Consider the following 15,186-nt stretch of genomic DNA (forward strand, 5'->3'; position numbering starts at 1 on the left):
ACTATACTTTGTTTCATTGTAGAAACTGCAGTTTCAGAAACTTTTTCTGACTTTCAGAATATACACTTCAATATTTTAATGCATTGAATATGTAATTAGAAGAATAGTTTCTTCTTTCCTACAGAAGAGGTCCTTGATGAATTTTACAAAAAGTTTCTTTTCAATAGGACTGAGAGGAGAAAGTGGTTTGATACACCATGAAGAAACGAATTTTCTTTCTAAAAGTCTTTCTTTCTTTCAAACCGCGTGCAACTCAGGTCTATGGCCATGGGCAATTTACTACCTAGTGAGTTGTGCAGGAAGTGTAAGTGTGTGTATCTAATAGTCTGTGTCTCCAAAAGTCATCATCTCTACATTGTATCCAGTTTTCTATATCTTGGGCAGATGTCCTTGACATATCAGACATACCTTGACTATTCTTGATAGGGCTTAGTTCTTATTATAACTTGAATCTTTAATGGTGTCCATATTAATTACTATCATTTTAAAATTGGGAGGGGGAAGCAAAACCTACCCCAAGTATATATAGGCGAAAAGAAACAGCAACATTAATGATGAGACAATGAGCCATCCATGAATCACCTGGAAAAACAAATTATACATGATAATGAAATTGATGATTCTCATATTATGGTTACGATCATGCATCCAAAACACAATTTTCCAAAATTATCACATATTTCAAGGGCTTTATACAAACATATTCTGTAGCCAAATTTCTCAATCATGCTGTCAATATAACAGTAATGAATTGAACTGTAGAGTAGAACCTTGATTAGCTGATGTAATCGTAGTGGAGCCTGTGTCAGTGAATCAAAGTTTCTGGATAATTAAATATGCATAAATTTGAAAGTCTGGTGTGATCTATATCAGTGTTGAGCAGCAAAATATGGTATGTGCCAGCTTTCCCCCCCCCCCAATGGTGAGAAAATGTGAAAATATTTATTTCAATTAGAATAATTGCGCAAAAACATTAACACAATATACAAGTGGAGGCTAATATGCTCAGGGCTCAAAAAATTAGAAAAAGTAAGATGGAGGGCTCTTAAGGCAACATAATCAGCCTTTAAAGACATAAATCACTCAAAAAATGTATTTATTTATTGTACTATTTCAGTATCCTATACGATTGACTCAAGTCAAAGCAAAATGACAGAAATGGCTTGGTAAAAAAAAACCTTTTGGGCCACTAGCAACCACATACAGACCTGCCAACTCTCTGGATTTATGCGGGAGACTCCGGATTTTTAACCCTTCCTCTTACTCTCTGGATTTTGGCAGAAAATTATATTTTCTGCGAGCTTTCACGTTGTCGTGACATCAATGACTACCGTCATCGTTAGGGAAAACACCCATAGAAGACAGCCAGGGTCATTTCTGTCAAGCAGCCATAAAAAAAGTATTGGTGATTGCATTTAAGCAACTGGCCAAGACGTGACTTTGTTTACTTAGCGTTTATCAGCAATTATTTACCAGGAGTATGACCTTGGTTGTCGAAATTCCTGAATAATCATTGTATTCCATTAACAGTCATGCCGTAAACACAATAAGTTTTTTCGTCAGCAGCTTTGTATTTGGAGGTTTTGAATTGTTTCCTCTGATTAAATATGTCGCCAGAAAGGAAATATAAAACTGCTTTTAAGAGTTCGTAATGCTTTCTGTTTTATTCTATCAGATTATCAATCACTGATAGCATCCACAAAAGGAAACATTTACGTACAATATGTAGATGTGATTTCCCTATTCTGCACACACACACATGTGGAAAAAACTCGCATTGAATTATATTCTGCTCAGGGAAAATGCAGAACCTGCCTGGGGAGGGGGATGGAACATTTTTCTTAATAGATTGAAAAAAAAATTTCCGCAAATTTTTTTTGAAAAATTTTGATTGGGTCTATGAGCAGGGGGAGGGGATACCCCCTCCCAGGAGAATCTCCAGATTTCTGGATTCCAAAAGTTGGCATGTCTGCACATAAAATTCTTTCCTGTCTCCCCTTGCAATATACTTCTTTTTCTTGTGGAGTCTCCCAAAGTCCAATCTATCAACTCTCTTCCTTGATGAACAGCAAACTAGAAAAATATGTAAATTTTTTAAGAACAACGCTCCTCAGAGACGACTTTCAAAAGCACTGTTCCAAATATGTAAATTACAAGGTGTAATGTAAATAAGTCAAGGTGAACCAGATGATTCTACTGCACTGTCCATGCTTTTTTAAAGGGATTTGTTTATACTATTTTGTTGATGTTCAACTGAAGTATGCAAGGTTGAGACCCACTGATCTATATGATTTTAGGTGGAATTACATCTGCAGACACTCGTCATTTCAGATAGACACCAAAATATTTTTTGACAGATAATCATAGGCATAAAGTTATTGGAAATATTGGGTGGTCTCAATAATAATAGAGGGGGGGGGAAGAGCTCAAATCTAATATTTACATAGGGTATTATGGAGATAATAGCAAACACTGGAGGAGCTTGGATCCTTGGCCAGATACAAGTTAATGTCTATGCAGATAACCACAAACCCTAAAGCAGAATGTGCCAAAATGTGCGACGTATGTTGAAGAACAACCAGTGCTGTTGCAGAACAATCTGGAAGAATTTTAAGAATAGTGTAGAAAAACGCTATTATGTATATGCAAATTTTTACCGCAGAACATTTTCAGTCAGCTGAGGGCTCGTTGCAGAACATTGCAAAACATTCTGCTTTGGGGACCACAAACATACCCATATCTATCATGGCATGGCCACACAGACACGTAGCATGCCTGACTGGCATTCAACAAATATTTCGTCTGCACTGAGAGAAAGTCTGTGAGTGTTTTGCTAGCATGAGAGGCAGTTTCATCATGTTTTGCTTTTTCATGCACTACAAATTCATTACATATCAACTATGGCTAATAATGAAAATTAATTGAATTCAGAAAGAATAATCAATTTTTTCATAATTTGAATGATACAAAAAAGTACTATCATTACTACACTCAAATTAAATTTTGCCAATAAAAAAAAATCAACATAAGGCCCAAAAACCGGGATGTGCTATAATCATAAGATATAAAAGTCATCCTGCGCATTCAAATGTCAAGAGGCTGAACTGACATTGGCTGCTTGGAAAAGTTTCCCCCTCCCCTCTACAAAAATTATTTTTTTCATGATTTAACATCATGAAAAAATGGCCACAATCTAAGTTTTTCTGTGAACAATCCCCCCCCCCCACCAAGAAGGGATTTTTTGTAATCTTCATGAAAATTCAGGAGTCTGGGAGAGCAAGTAGAAATTTGGAAGACTTGGCAGGTATGCTGTTGGGGGCCATTCAAGTATTACGTCATCATCGATGGGGGTGAGGGGAAAGGGGGCTTCAGATTTGATGACTTTTGATGCCAAGGGGGGAGGGGGATTTGGATAATGCTTACGTCATCAACCACCCCTTATGAAAATATGAGTTAGGATTCAGAGGGGCATAGCTGATGACGAAATTTTGCTGACAGGGGGGGGGGAAGGTCAGCGTTTTGCTGACAAAGGGGGGGGGGGAAGGGGTGGGTCAAAAATGGATAAAAATTTGCTTACGTAATACTTGAACGGCCCCTTACAATGAAAGTCCCTTTATAATGATAATTGCCAAAACTAGGATATTGATCTTTCATCCTATGGCATGTTTTTAATGTTAATATACTCCATCTACAACAATAAGTTTTCTCTGGTCCCTAGAGTATTGTTATAAAGGCGTTTCGCTGTATAATGAAAATTATGGGTTCTATTTATCGTATCGATAATATTGATTTTAAAAAAAAAGGAGAGAAACAAATAAGATAAACATACTTTATAGAACCGGAATTTGTAAAGAATGATCAACAAAATGGTCATGCAGACGATAACACCCATTAGAATGAACGCATTTGCAAATGACTGCCATACTTTAGTTGGAGTATCCACGGTTTGATCAGTAAATGGCGTGTATACACTGCAAATATAAAAATGCTATCAGAGTCATAACATTACATAAGACTAAATTATATTGCGATTGCAAAACAAATATTCACATAAGATAATACTCATTAATACGGCTAAAATTTTTATAAAATACTCCATACAAAATGCATTTATGAATGGTTTGGAATAAGAACGAAAAAACAATGAGTCAAAGTGTGTTAAAGGATTAGACGAACCCTTCTTCATGATATACATAAAGTCTAAATCAGTGTTTTTCAAAATAGGTGATATAATCACTTTCTTTGGAGGGGGGTCAATGAAACAGACCATGAGGGTGATAGAAGCTACAGCTACACAGAAACAGTGTTTTTCAACTGCTAACCCAATGACTTGAATTCTATGAGTACTTTGAAAGGGATCCGAGGGATCATTTTCATTTATTACCATTGCATGAATGACACATTTTGTACTGTAAAATTGTAATTTATTCAAATTTTTGTAATATGAAAATTATAAAAAACAATGCATTTGTAATTGTACAGGGACACACCTCAAAATTCATATTCTGATGCTACAGGGGTTTGCAGAGCATTGACCTGCACTACAGGTGGTCTGACCTTCAAAGAGATTGGGGAAACTTTGCATTACAGCAGGGGTTGTCAAACTTTTTCCACCGTCAGCGCCCCTTTTTCTAATCAATCTGCGGTTTTCTGCAGCTCGAATGTTTGGTCACCGAAAAAGGAGCTTTCGTCGTCCTCCTCCTCCTCTCCAACGTGCGCCACAACGAACAGTTGTTGTTCATCTTCCTCCCTCACAACCTGTTCCGGAATGCCAGCATTGGATGAAAGCGGTGGAATGCTTTCTTCCATCTGATTTTCAGAGACCGGCAGAAATAGTGAGGATATTTCACTTACTTCGTCGTCGGAGCTGTCCCTTGGGATGGCGCGAAGAAAATCCCAAAGCTGACCAGCCTTTCCATTAGACGACATCTCTCTTTGAGCACGAAGGATGATGTCCTCTATATTCATGGATGGTCCCGACACTTCGAATAAGCTGGAGTCGGTGCCCGGTGCCTCCAACAGGCTTGCAATCGACATCGTGTCGCTGCTTGAGCAATCACCCTCGTACTCAGAACTGTTAGGGCTCAAGGAGATGTTGACGGCCTCCTCACGAACCTCTTCATCAGACGCCTTCTGTTCAGGTGGTACGGCGTCATCCTCCTCCACATTCCTTGTGCGGAATCTCTTCCAGCGCATCAACACAGATGTTACAAATGCTATTGCGCAAAATTTTGACATCTTCTCTCTCTCTTCTCGTTAATACGAATCAACCGATAACGTGGTGGAGAATTAAAAGGGTCGACTCCTGGCCGCAAAATGAATAAACGATGAATCGTGTAAACGTGACACAGCGAGGGGCAGAGGACGCGCGCGCGAAACGCAAGTCCTTATATACCCATCGAGATGAAAAATTTCCCAGAAATTTTTGGAAAATTGCAGCTGCACACAGTTTGAGAGCTCCTGCACTATAGAATGATTTTGCTAAGAAAAAAAAAAAGATGGGAATGAGGGGGAGTGGCTGGCTTCTTTTCTTCTACGAATGAAAGACGTAGGAGTAGGACAAAGTTTGGAAGATTTTGGTCCAGATAATGACTTTAGAGATATTACTCACTGCAATGAGAAGAGATGATAAAAAAAAGAATGAAAGAGATTCACAAAGTACTAAATAAGAGGAAACAAAACTAATGCTTACAGGTAGGTGTTAGTATGTGTGTAGAATTGTATCGAACTCGTAGTGGCGACGACCACAAGCATACACAGTGACACTGGAATGAACAGCTTGATCACATGTTTGGCTCCGTATTTCAGCTCTTCCTCCTCCTCTTCGTCCCATGGTGGTGGTGATGCTTGACCCCCCACTCGTGAGCTGCTCACTGTGCATTCGGAGGCTCCTCTCGTTGACTCACAATCTCGAAATGTAACTTCTGAATCCACAGGATCACCGTGTCTCTAAGAAAAAAAAAACATAGGTTACTTAATAACCGAATGTATAATACAACTAAAACTTCATAAAAAAGTCAGATTTCGCAAATATGACTGATTCAAAGAAAACAATATTCAGTCTCTTAAAAAACATGGATGAAAACTAGCCACCTCGCAGTCGAGTGGTTAACGTGCTAATCTTCGACTGTGTATTTCTAGGCATGGATGACTACTAACGCTAACAAATGCCTTGGATAGATCATACGGATCTCTTGGGGATACATAAGGATTGCGTTATTTTTGAAAGAAAAGGAATCTTTGAATAGGCAAAACAAATTTATCAATCTAATCTGGAACTTTCACTGTAATCGGTTGGCAATCCTCTAATCAACTACCAGAATGAAAGATGGGAACATTGGCGGTGTGAGGAATCAGCTGTAAATCATTCAGACATCAACCAACAATTTTGAGCGAGTAATTCAGATACAAGAAAGGAAGGAAAAAAACACCAACCATATTATCATTATGACTATCCACAGAATTCATCGAAGGAGTGTCTGATACTTCACCACGGGTAAAAGGCCTCCTATTACCAGCATCAGCAAGCGAGCTCATCAGTTTGGTGTATTCAGTAGCTGATTCCCCGTCGCTTTCATTCATAGAAACCTGCGATGAGTAATAAGATTTAATGTATTCAAAAACATAATCATGGAATCAAGTAATTCCGGACAACAGACTTACTTGATTAAAATGTTATTAATGCAAAGACTACCATCTAATACAAGCATTTGATTGAAATCTACTTTTCAACTGCAAAAGTATCATTTGCAGTTCCAATCTTTGCCTTCTAGCTCCATCCAAGACATCCTCAAAATCCTCTTCAGAAAATATTACAATTTTTAAACACATAAATCTTGAACTGACGTTTAAGATTTATATATGTTTCCTCATTCTTACCATGGAGATAATAAATAATTAGGTCACTTTTTCTTCTCTCCTCTTCAATCAACCACCCTCTACACACAACCCAGTTGTGATCGCAGTGCTGCAGTTTCCGCTATACAAATTCCAAGTGGCAAAACTCAAGTCTTTTTAATGTACAATCCTTCTGTGGATCATCTTAAGTTTGACCTTCCTCTAGTGACTCCATGGGCAAATCTATGAGGGTGTGATCAACCCCCTAAGCAAATTCACGAAATTCTTGGAACTTCTATATGATAATATTGCAATAAGAAATTCAAGAAAACTTTGACCAAAGAAAACGGGTTAAACCGGGATATTTTTTTTTTAAAAATGGGATGGAAAAGAAAAATAAACAGAAAAACAAGATTGTCACGGGAAATGCAGGACATATGTTCACTCCATTCTGAGACCAATTTTTTTAGCCATTTGTGAAATTACCCCTCGCAATAGGGAGCTCTAGATCCGCACGAGTGTCTCAAAGCAGAAAGTACCGATAACAGTGACATATACTGCTGCAGAACAATCTCAAGGAGAGATTTAAGAAAAGGACTCTTCTGTGTAGAGAAAACTGTTATGGAAAATTTACTGCCCAACATTTTCAAGTCAGCTGAATGCTCGTTGCAGAACAATGCAAAACATTTTGCTTTGGGACTCTGGTGGGTGTTGTTTAGGCTGCGATGAGAAATATTTCATGATATTCGTACACATTGATGGGAAATTTTCAGCAAACCACTCAGGACCATGCAGATGCACCTTCATCCTCATCATCCTTTGGTGACCCATAAGGGAAAAGCCTAGGCAAATTTTGCCCATTGCTCTAGCACCAAGTGGTTTAACATGAGTTGTGGGTCATGTGAATATGAAGAAAAGCATTATTTTGTGGAAATTCCCAGAGTTTGGTGGCCGCTCTGGGGATGAAAGTTATGGTATCTGTTACCATTATATTGAATCCCTGTATGGGGGCGATTATGGGAAACTGCAACCGATAAAGGCCATATCAGAAAATTTGAGGCTGCTCCTGTCTGTGGTACGCTTTTTTAGAAAAGGAGCAGAGGAGGTCTCAGAGAGATATGGCAGAGAACTCAACATGAAGTTATTAAATAATAATGCGTGAGAGTTCAAGTTAGAGCAGAATTGAAACTCACCATAAATTCAGGTGTTTAGTGTAATTGAGAAAATTTACCAGGTTGTAAATGCTCCCCCATATGCTGGGAGCATTTACAACTTCACTTAGTGTCACATGCAGATGCAAATTAAAGGTGTGTCTACATCAAGGCTTGGCAAATCCTAGGCACCAGGTAACTAACACCTAAAATTTTCAATATGTAATTGCTAAACTGCAGTATGGGTGGCACAAAATTTTGAGACTTCATGACGTGTCTTTTAACCAGGGCTAGACAAATCCCAGGCACAAGGTCGTTATGGCAACTAAAAAAATTGGAATTGGTGCCTAAAATTTTTTGTACGTGGTTGCTAAATTAAGGTCAGGACAACACAAAATTTTTGGAATTAATTTTTTCAACGTCTCTACCAATATGGAAAGAGGTTGCTGTCCAGGAAAAAAAAATATTTTACCTGTTTTTCTCTGAAACAAATGTTTGGCTCCTAAAAGTTTATTCCAGCGTCTCGATTTTCTTGCAATTTATCAATCCCTGCTTTTAACATAGGAAGAGGAATATCAAGTACTGGGTAAGTCGGAAAACATTATTTAAGATAGTTTTTTTTTAAATCAAAAACCCATACTTTGTTCTAAAGAAAATTGACTGTTGCCTAATTATTTTTTTTGTCCAGCCCTGGTCTACGTTAAATGCTGTCAGGTTACAATAATTCATGAAACAAGCACCAAAATGGCTACTTGTGAGGATTTGTATGAAGTAAGTACATAAAGGGAACTCATGTCATGCCTCTGGGATTTTGTATGAGTGGGAGAAGACAGTCTGCCCTACCAGTCATAACTGGTTCATGCATAGGCAGAAAATGATACAAAAAAGAAGCAGAGGTCATGTGTATTTATCCAGTGAAAACATCATTCACAACTGTGGCATCAAGACAAAGGGAATTATTGAACTTTTTTCGACTCATTGTCATTTTGGAACCCTTTGTCATATTTTACAGCACACAATCGCACACATACTGCACCTGCTTTGTCTATACCGAGGTGCACAACCTTTTCAAATATGCAGGGTTCCTGCCACTCATGGGGCAGAAAATGGTATATAAAGAGTGATCGCATGGCCCATATTTTACGGGACATTCCTGTAATTTTGCCGTCACAAATTTTTTCATAAAATGTCCTGTTTTTTCACGTATTTTCAACAAAGCTTTGTCGAATTTTTTAAATCAAGACTTAAGATATATTATTTTCATGACTTATAAATTATATTACAATAGTTATGACTATCATAATTGATTACAGTCATATAAATATATTTATCTTGCATATCTATCAAGTGTATGCATTTTTTTGTTGGTGAATTGCATTTTGACTTGCCGTAGCCTACCCATCATTTTTTGCGATTGGTGATTTTTTGGCAATTTTAGTGATAATTGGCCATTTTACTTGCATTTCAACAATTTTTTTAGCTTTTATTGGTAACTTTACTTGCTTTTTGATAATTTTGTTTGGCTACAATTGGCAACTCTGATTTTTTCAGCCATAAATTGCACTTTTACCTGACACTGTTGCAGGGTTTAAGCTACGGTTGCATTTTGCGCAAAATGCAAAAGAAGTAGCAACCACTTTCACAAAAATGCATACAGGAGGTACAAAACGAGTAGACATCCAACCATCAGTCATTACATTAGCATTGTAGCATTTTGCTAGAGCTTCCCCCCCCCCATTTTTGCTTTTTTGCGAAAGGACGTTTTTATCCAGCTTAAACTTTGCACTGTTCCAGTTATAAATTGCACTTTTGCTTGAAAATGTTTTGGCCAAAAATAGCAACTTTACTTGCCTTTAACAATTTTTTTGACAGTAACTAACAGCGTTACTTGCCTTGACAACATTTTTGGCAATATATCTTGTATTTTTTTAATGAAAGAATTTTATATATAATAAAAAGGATAAAACTTAAGCTATTGCCACATAAAAACTTTTGTTTAATGCAAACCTCAAACTAAGCACATTACTTACAGCCTTCTAAACACGATAAAAAGGCAGAAATCAATACAGATCATACAATCAAACCTCTATATTTTGAAAAAATAATTCAGCTTTGGGAAGTTCAAATGTAATTATTAATTACGTATATTGATAAATCCAATGTATATTAGTATAACCACCAAAGGAGTTCTTGGAACACCATTCTGTAAAGAGGGTCCATCTCGATGAATGGAAAAAAGAATTCTCCCAGTTCACTAGTATGCTGTCTTGGTGTAAAAAAAAATCTCTCTAAGTCGTTTCGGCAGTTTTGTCAGTGTCATTTTCTCTTGAAACATGCGCGTACCTCAGACCAAAGTGCAGATAGGACGAGAGAACTGTGTTTGTTGGATTACCCTGCATTTTATAGGTCAAAGAGAAAATTTTCCATAGAATTTGGTTCTTAGAAAGGGGGGCGGCGGTGATCGTTCCTATCACCCCTAGTCCCGCCTTTCTGGATCCATGCCTAAGCGCAGGCAGATATCTTCAGTTTCACATGGAGTGAAGGCAGACATCTTCAGCTGTGAATGGAGCAGGGCCAGGCATTCTCAGCTGCAAACAATTTGAAACAGGCATCCTCAGCTGCAAATGATTTGAAGACATCTTCAGCTGTGAATAGAGCAGGGACAGGCATCCTCAGCCGCAAATGAGTCGAGGCAGACATCTTCAGCCGTGCATGGAGCACATGAAGACATCTTCAGTTCCAAATGAAATGAATGCAGACATATTCAGTTGTGAATGGAGCAGAGGAAGTTGAATCCAGGGCGATGTGTCAGAGAAGCAATTTATTATGTGAGTGCATTAGATCATCCGTATTTTATGAGACAAATTTCTCACACATTAGGTTCTTGGGAGGTGTGACCACCTTCCCCCATCCCTAGATTCGTGCTTGCCCAGACCAGAAAAAGCACCGAATTCAGCCTCCAACCACTATTTACATGGGGGGCGTCAAAATTTGATTGCTCAGTTGACGGAGTACCTTGTTGCGGCGGACCCTGAACAGTGTACCACCAAGTGCATGACCCCCAGGGTCCCGAGCTGATTGAAACTTCTTTATCTCATTAACAATTCCCAATAAAGAGGCAATATGAAAAATCCTAGTGCTCTATGGATATTGATTTTGAATTTAATATAATGTACCTACCATTACTGTAAAAATACATAAAACACGCTCACCCCTTAAATAAATCAAGACAGTGCATCAAGTGAGAATCGAAAAATGGTGCGAAAACAACGAAGTCTCAAGTTGTTGTTTTTTTTCAATATAACAATTCAAATGAATAACAACTCACTCAGTAAACAATACTCCAAAAAATGTCATAAACATTCAATTTATTTATGTTGCCAAACAGCTGAAGAAAGTCGAATAAAAAGCATAATGACCATACGTCCGGAGATAATTTTTTTTTCACAGCCTCTGGTTTTTTAAATAAATTAACATTACTTTCCAAAGTTTGGCAACAGATTCGCATGTTTTCACGAAGTCAAAGCCGTCCAGAACGTGATATCAGATTCAAATGCCGGGATTTAATTTGAATTGAATTTAAAAAAATTTTATTAGGTTATCTTTCATCCTTAATTTTGTTCGATCCCTCGAATATTCGACCGAATAATTATTGACTATTGTTTAGGGGAAACGACCGAGTCATGACGGAGGAGGTCGTGGTCAAAACTGAACACGTTGAAGCAATTGATATAGAGGCGAGGTAAGTAATAGTGACATAAGCGAAATTGTATTGTTTATTTAATGCAATGAAATACCTCGATGTTTACGTTCAACGTTTCTGTGTCACAACTTTAATGCTGCAATTCTTTCATCATTTTTTGGTTGATAATGATGGTTGTGAATTTAATCAAACAGTGTAGAAAAAACAACACAAAAAAGTAATATGCTAAACCAATACTATGTAGGAACCACTAGAGGAGTACATGTATGGTGTGTGAAAATAATGTCACTCTCCAGTATCCATACAAAGGTTTTTGTAACAACAAGGCTGATGTGAAGATGAATACAGGAAAGAAAAATTCAACTGCCTCTACAGGAATCGAACCCATATGTCGGGTGAACGTGCTACATCACTATGCTATAGAAGCAACAAACCTCTTTTCTTAGAGTTTGTATGGGTGAAAATAGAGTTTAGTTACCCTTATGGGTGCCAAGTAGATGCCAAGACCTCGAGTTGCTACCCTAGTTCATCCCAATTGAATAAAAAGGAAATAAAAGGGAAATAGAAAGGAACAGCTCTAATATACGGTCCACCTTGGCAGTTTTTTTGGCATCTTTTTTTCCCTTTGCCAAACATGTCAGACGACCTGACCAAAAGTTGCTAAGGCAGTTAGACATTACGGGTGCCAAAAAAATTGCCAGTATAGAAAACAATAATTAAAACCCATTCAAATATGAAAAATATCACAAAACACAAGAGAAATATAATAAAAATATCACTATCTGAGACTAAACATCAAAACAACATAAGGTATCCACTCTTTTAAATAAACAGCGGTCCTGCATGTTGTATAAATAAGTATATTCTATGTATAAAAAATTAAAACCTGGGCTCTCTTTCTGGGTACCCAGATTCTTATAAATAAACAATGTAAATGATATCCTGAAATTTCTTTACAGTGCTTAACAAAGAAGGCATGACAACAAATGATAAATAAATAAGAGTATAAAAATTAAATTGGAACGAATACACCTAACCTGACTCGTCAACGGGTAAACAAGCTAGTCCACAGCTTGAAATTTCAAAAGATGTGGTTGCAACGAAGAAAAACAACTAGCGCCACATGGTATCCACGAACTGAAACGGCAAAATGGTTATTTAAAATTTCAAAAGACGCAGTCTCAACAAAGAAAAAACACCTAGCAACAACTAGAATCTTGGATTAAAGAAACATCTGGAACAAATATGGCAACCCAGCATCATTATGATGGCCTTGGCAAATTAACATAAAAAAAATCTTTAACTTGGCTTGGACCATGTATCGAAGCTGTTCCAATAAAGCTTTTTTACCACTCATCTATTTTTCTTCATCTTCCTTACTCAACCACACAATAATAATCCATGTTGGAAATCGAAATAATCCTTAGGGCATGTACACGTGAAATACTCCAAAGTTCACATTACTAATTGAAATAATCCAAGCGAAATTTAATGAACGGTACACAGATACTACCAAATTTTAAATAAAATCACGAAAATGTGAAATTAAAATCAACAGAAACATAAGTTCTGCAGGGTCTGAAGTTACTTACCTGTTCAACAGAAGCTGTTTGACACCATCAAGAATTGAAAAAATCTTGGTGCTGAAATGCAGCTATGAGCAGAATATACAACACTGTGCAATGGGAGCGAAATGACATGTAATTAAACAATGCATTAGTGCAAAAGTTTTTCGTTCAATCGCTAACTTAGGTGCATGCAAATAAGACATAATTTGTAGTAAAATGTAGTAAAATTGCTACAGCTATAACCATAGACGTGATTTTGCATTAAATTTGTCATGACGCTTCACATTTGAATATTAATTAAAAAATTAATACTGCAATGTAATGTATATTGCAAATATATATACTTTTGCGTATATATTACATATATATGTAAAAAAAAAAAGGTTTCAGAGTACTTTATTAGTAACTACACCTGTAGGCCTCTCCAGACCAACCGTGACCAACCGCTTTGTCCCCCTATAGGGATATAAGCTGACTCCTCTCAGGAGACATGGACCATAGTGGAAGATACATGTAGGCCGAACGAAGTTTGGCACATTTTCATTTTCAAGTCTTTATAAAAATTTCTTGAAAAATCATTGCAATCTTTGAAGAAAAAAAAACATTCTTGAGTGCTTATAAGTGCTTGAAAATTTTTTTCGTGTGAATTTGTTCCATAAATTTTTGTCCCCCTTCAACTAAATCCCCTTCCAAACCATATTCCACTGGGGTGAAAATGTGTAGAGCAACAGTGATGCAATGATTACAAGACGATGTTCAAAACAGGACATATGGCCACGCATACATGAGGCATTTCTATGCTTAAAAAGATGTTGCCTAAAATGTGGCAGCAAAACACTGGGCTTAATATATTGCTTCAAAATATTTTAAACTATTGAATTTGTGAATGTGAGATGCATATATATATATATATATATATATATATATATATATGTGTTTGTGTGAGCTCACCATATTTCCTTGATAAAAATACGGGAAAATTGCCAGTCATAATCAAAAATGATGCCAGAAGTAAGCAAAGTTGCCAACTATTGTTAAAATTGACGTAATTATATCATGTATTATGTTACATAATACAATTCATAGGATTGGAAAAATGATTTTATTGCTTAATTTCAGTGAAGAATAAAAATTTCAATAGACTTTGTTGATCATATATAGGAAATAATGCGGTATTTTCATGAAAAAGTTGGGATAGCCAAATTTACATGAAAATATAATATTCATATTATGATTACATGCTTTCTAATTTTTTTTATCGAAGGCAAATTTCAATACTGTTTCAAACATTAATAAAATGATTTCTGCTTTTAAATTTTGTTTAGGGTACAAATAACATTTAAAAATGTTATTTGTACCCTAAACATTATGATGGTTTTTTTTTTTAAAGCGTTAAAAAAAAAACAATCCTTGTAGAACTTAATTTTGTTTTCAAGTTTAAATGAGAACCACAATTATTTTAAAAATTGTACATCTTTAATAAACTAGCATTCTGAACTTGAAAATAAAAATGAGTAAATTTTGAATATAAATGAATGGAATCCAATTAATTTTTTTTTTGTAAATCACGATTTTTGTCAACTACGATATGAATGTGCTTGAATTTTTAAATTCTGCCTGGAAAAGTGCTTTAATAGTCCTTGAATTTTTTTACTTTCAAAGAGTATGAACCGTGGAATAAGTAATTGTCAACCTTCAAGTTTATGTAGGAGGTCAGAAGGTGTACCCTTTCCTTATCTGTAGTTGTTTCCATACTTGCCTTATTGGTCAATTGTAGCCACCACTATCCATATATGCCTATGCATTGAGTTATTTTGCAATGGCTCGCCTATAATAGACACATGTGATGCAACACTCCCTTCCTCCAGTTCTTGGTTAGTTTCTTTCACTGCACCAGATTCACAGTTGCTCGGCCGAAAGACTTTTT

General features: G+C 36.6%; 2 protein-coding genes across 4 annotated transcripts in view; one reads left to right on the forward strand and one right to left on the reverse strand.

Moving 5' to 3' along the window:
- The window catches only part of Psn (presenilin), a 31,861-nt gene extending 20,499 nt beyond the window's left edge, over window positions 1-11,362 (reverse strand). Inside the window, exons 1-5 of one of the 2 annotated variants that reach the window (XM_089232250.1) lie at window positions 11,201-11,362; window positions 6,436-6,588; window positions 5,693-5,949; window positions 3,830-3,971; window positions 515-582 (exon numbers count right to left, since the gene is read on the reverse strand). In XM_089232250.1, coding sequence (XP_089088376.1) covers window positions 515-582; window positions 3,830-3,971; window positions 5,693-5,949; window positions 6,436-6,582 — 614 coding nt within the window. In that variant the 5' untranslated portion in view covers window positions 6,583-6,588; window positions 11,201-11,362. The remainder of the gene's footprint in view (window positions 1-514; window positions 583-3,829; window positions 3,972-5,692; window positions 5,950-6,435; window positions 6,589-11,200) is intronic. The other variant, XM_089232251.1, reaches the window with a different exon arrangement.
- A 137-nt stretch (window positions 11,363-11,499) lies between these two features.
- Window positions 11,500-15,186, forward strand: part of LOC149085819 (DNA-directed RNA polymerase III subunit RPC6-like) — a 51,335-nt gene continuing 47,648 nt past the window's right edge. Inside the window, exon 1 of one of the 2 annotated variants that reach the window (XM_089232254.1) lies at window positions 11,500-11,730. In XM_089232254.1, coding sequence (XP_089088380.1) covers window positions 11,672-11,730 — 59 coding nt within the window. In that variant the 5' untranslated portion in view covers window positions 11,500-11,671. The remainder of the gene's footprint in view (window positions 11,731-15,186) is intronic. The other variant, XM_089232253.1, reaches the window with a different exon arrangement.

Source organism: Pholcus phalangioides, unplaced genomic scaffold (genome assembly GCF_987345545.1).
Source record: "Pholcus phalangioides strain wild (caught in Gottingen) unplaced genomic scaffold, Ppha-v1.0 ptg000005l_1, whole genome shotgun sequence".
Taxonomy (NCBI): domain Eukaryota; kingdom Metazoa; phylum Arthropoda; class Arachnida; order Araneae; family Pholcidae; genus Pholcus; species Pholcus phalangioides.